This window comes from Myotis davidii, unplaced genomic scaffold (assembly GCF_000327345.1).
Source record: "Myotis davidii unplaced genomic scaffold, ASM32734v1 scaffold104, whole genome shotgun sequence".
NCBI lineage: Eukaryota > Metazoa > Chordata > Mammalia > Chiroptera > Vespertilionidae > Myotis > Myotis davidii.
This window is the reverse complement of record NW_006296625.1, coordinates 3,240,074-3,243,837: the sequence shown is the minus strand read 5'-3', so window position 1 is coordinate 3,243,837 and position 3,764 is coordinate 3,240,074. Positions and strand designations below refer to the sequence as shown.

The window sequence follows — 3,764 nt, the reverse complement described above, 5'->3', positions numbered from 1 at the left end:
TTGCTAGGGACTTGCCCGGCACTTGCTCTCTACCTCTATTTGTTATCTTACTTCTATCATTGACAGTCCCTCTAGGTTGTGGGCTGCTTGCCTGTGTTCCTGAGAAGCATCTACGGTACCAGTCTATAGAGTGTGTTTTCTTTAGTGAATTACCGGTATGTTTACCGGTAATAAACTTGCACTGTTTTATGTATATGTTTGATTACACACAGCCTTGTGACAGTTTTCCTGCATGTCATAAGCATTTGAATATAAATTAAAATGTTAAAATCAAATCTGATATTGTTTTACCTTTTATTTGGTGTGTGGAAGGTGTGCGGAAGAGGGGGTAGTCTTATACGGCGAGTATATAACAAACTCTGTATTTTGAGTGGAAATGTTAGGGGGTCATCTTATACGCCCAGTCGTCTTATACGCCGGCAAATACGGTACTTGGATACTACCAGATCCATATATGAGAAGGGAAATCTAACCACTCTAAAACCATTACTCCTGCCTGGCCGGTGTGGTTCAGTGATTAAGCATCTACCTATGAACCAGGAGGTTCCATTCCTGGTCAGGGCACAATACCAGGTTGTGGGCTCAGTTCTCAGTAGGGGGCATGCTGGAGGCAGCCCACCAATTATTCTCTCTCATCATTGATATTTCCATGTCTCTCTCCCTTTCCCTTCTTAGAAATCAATAAAAATACATTTAAAAAAATTCTGGTTGAAGCTCATGCTGGGTATAGCTCAGCTGGTCAGAACATTGTCCAATACACCAAGGCTGTGGGTTTGATCTCTGGTCAGTGCATATCCAAGAAGCAATCAATGAAATCATAATTAATTAGAACAAATCTGTCTCTCCCTTCTTTACTCTTTCTCAAATCAATTTTTAAAAAATTCTAGTTGAGAGCAGTTATTTAGAGTATGTTGCAGGATGGCACCGATGTATCTTTTATGTGTCTCTTCTAGTAGTATGAGAAAAGTTCACCTACAATTCAATAAATACTAAAAATAGTATTAATAAAAATACCATCTCATTAACAACAAAGAATAATTTCTCTACCCACCTCTAAATCAGATAAAGATTTTTTTGAGGCAGGAGACACAGGAGTAGTAGACTGATATGTACTGTGACGTTTTTGTGATACTTTCCTTTTGATTTCTGACTCCAAGTATGATTCAGATTCTTCTGTCTTGTTCATTATATGATCTAAAGGAAGGAGACAAAAACAAAAGTACTAAAATGAAATTTTATAAATTCCTCATGATCCTTGTTATGAAAAAATACTAACTTATAGTATCAAATTGTTTTAGTTAAAATAATGTTTCAACATAATAAATTATGATCAGAACTTTAAGCCAGACAATCCTATATAATAAAAGCCTAATATATTAAGTGTCTGGTCGACTGGTCAGCCGTTCAATCAAAGCATAACATGCTAATGATATGCTAAGGCCACTCAACTGCTTGCTATGATGTGCACTGACCACAAGGGGACAGACGCTCTGACAGATAGGTTAGCTTTATGCCGCAGTCCAGCTGATCGGGACTGAGTGAAACGGGCCAGACATGCCCTGGAGCCCTCCCGCGGCCCCTCCACGGCTGGCCAACCTTCTGCATCTCTCCCCGGCCCCGACTATGCACTGGTGGGGACCCTTGGCCTGGCCTGCACCCTCTTGCAATCCAGGACAACTCGGAGAATGTTGGAGAGCCGATTTTGGCCAGATCCCGCAGGCATATCTATGTAATAAAAGCCTAAGTGACCATTATGGCGGAATGACCAGTCGCTATGATGCGTACTGACCACCAGAAAGCAGACGCTCAATGCAGGAGTGCAGCTCAGCCAGGGTTCAAGTGGCAGTGCTAAGAAGCAGCGAGCCGAGTGGTAAGGAGCAGGGAGCAGGTGGACAGTTAAGAAACAAGGGGTCCTGGACTGTGAGAGAGCATAGGCCAGACTGAGGGACACCCCCTCCCGTGCACAAATTTCATGCACTAGGCCTCTAGTTACATGATAAAATATTACAAAACTATAGGTGCACAGAATTTGTGCATGGGTAGGGTCCCTAGGCCTGGCCAGCGATCAGGGCCAATCTGTGGGGCGACCGGCGAGGTGATCGAGGCCCCCGCTCACACTTGCCTTGGCGGGCCTGGCACTGCCTGCTCACCAGCCCCACCTCCCAATGGAGCCTGGGGGACAGCTCCTGTGTGTAGTGTCTGCCCCCTGGTGGTCAATACGCATCATAGCAATCAGTCATTCTGCCAGTTTTTATGCCTTTCGGTCAATTTGCATACTATGGTTTTATATAGTTAAAAAAAAATACAATTTTGATGCTATAACCCAAAAGAATTTGAGTCTTGAATTTAACGAAAAATAATAAAGATTTCAATTTGTAATCACCTGAATGCGCAACCAATTCTTGGTGATTTCATTCAAAATTAAATTCTCAAGTCAGTTATAAGAAATGTTTTTTTACATATTTATATTATAACTGGGAATATTTTATAGCCAAGGTCATATCTTTACTTCTACCTTTCAGACAACTACTCAAAACATTTTACAGATGTAACAGGTAAAACTGCACACTTACCAACATCTTGGGGCCAACTTAACCTTACAGGATTATTTTCAAATTTTTGGACATGAGGTGGATATTCTTTCCTATAAAAGGGAATATACATAGTTTGATTCTAACAAAAGACATATTTTTCAAAATGAAAAAATTGAGGAAATACTTATACTTTAAAAGCATGGCTACTTTGCTATATAAAACTGATACTATAAAATAACAAAACTGTACCACAGAAATATACTAATAATATAAGATCCCTAAAGTCAGTGAATTTTTGTTTAATTTATCAAACCTCATAGCAGGCATTCAAATTACTGTTCTTTCAAAGTAGTTCCCCAAATGCATAAATTAGAATTTTCCTTTTGGCATTTCCTTCATAATCTATACTAATAATAGTGGAATATGCAAATTGTCCAGGACGCTGTCACAGTAACAGTAACGACTGAACAGCAGGCAGGCAGGCTGCGTGGGGTGACAAGGCCAGCAGAGGGGTTAGTGAGGGGGACCAAACGACTGAGCAGCAGGCTATATGGGGTGACCAGGCCAGTGGGGAGGGTAGGGAGTTAGGCGTGACCAGGCCAACAGAGGGGGGCAGTTGAGGGTGACCAGGCTGGTAGGGGGAGGAAAGTTGGGGGTGACCCAGTCCAGCTGGGGGGCATTTGTGGTGACAAGGCGGGCAAGGGGAGGGCAGTTAGGGGCGATCAGGCTGGCAAGCAGCGGTGGTAAGGGGTGATCGGGCTGGCACACAGAGGCAGTTAGGGATGACCAGGCAGACAGGCAGGTGAGCAGTTAAGAGCCAGCAGTCCCAGAATGTAAGAGGGATGTCTGACTGCCGGGTTAGGCCCAAATAGGAAGTCAGACATCCCCCAAAGGGTCCCAGATTGGAGAGGGTGCAGACTGGACTGAGGGATCCCAGGCTTCGATTTCGTGCACCAGGCTCCTAGTCAGTTAATAAAAACCACATTACATGCCCTAGCTGGTTTGACTCAGTGGATAGTGTGAGCTTGCAAACCGAAGGGTCTTGGGTTCGATTCTAGTAAAGGGCATGTACCTTGATTACAGGCTCCTCCCTGGCCCAGGCTCTAGTCAGGCGCATACAGGAGGCAACCAATCAATGTGTTTCTCTCACATCAATATTTCTCTGTCTTTCCCACTCTCTTCCACTCTTTCTAAAAATCAATGGAAAAATATCCTCGGGTGAGGGTTAAA

At 43.3% G+C, this 3,764-nt stretch overlaps 1 protein-coding gene across 6 annotated transcripts in view; it reads right to left on the bottom strand.

The window, feature by feature from the left end:
• Nucleotides 1-3,764, bottom strand: part of SENP6 (SUMO1/sentrin specific peptidase 6) — a 108,042-nt gene that overhangs the window by 55,539 nt on the left and 48,739 nt on the right. For all 6 annotated transcript variants that reach the window (XM_015569432.1, XM_015569431.1, XM_015569437.1 and 3 more), the window contains 2 exons: nt 2,574-2,644; nt 1,052-1,194 (listed from right to left, as the gene is read on the bottom strand). In XM_015569432.1, coding sequence (XP_015424918.1) covers nt 1,052-1,194; nt 2,574-2,644 — 214 coding nt within the window. The remainder of the gene's footprint in view (nt 1-1,051; nt 1,195-2,573; nt 2,645-3,764) is intronic.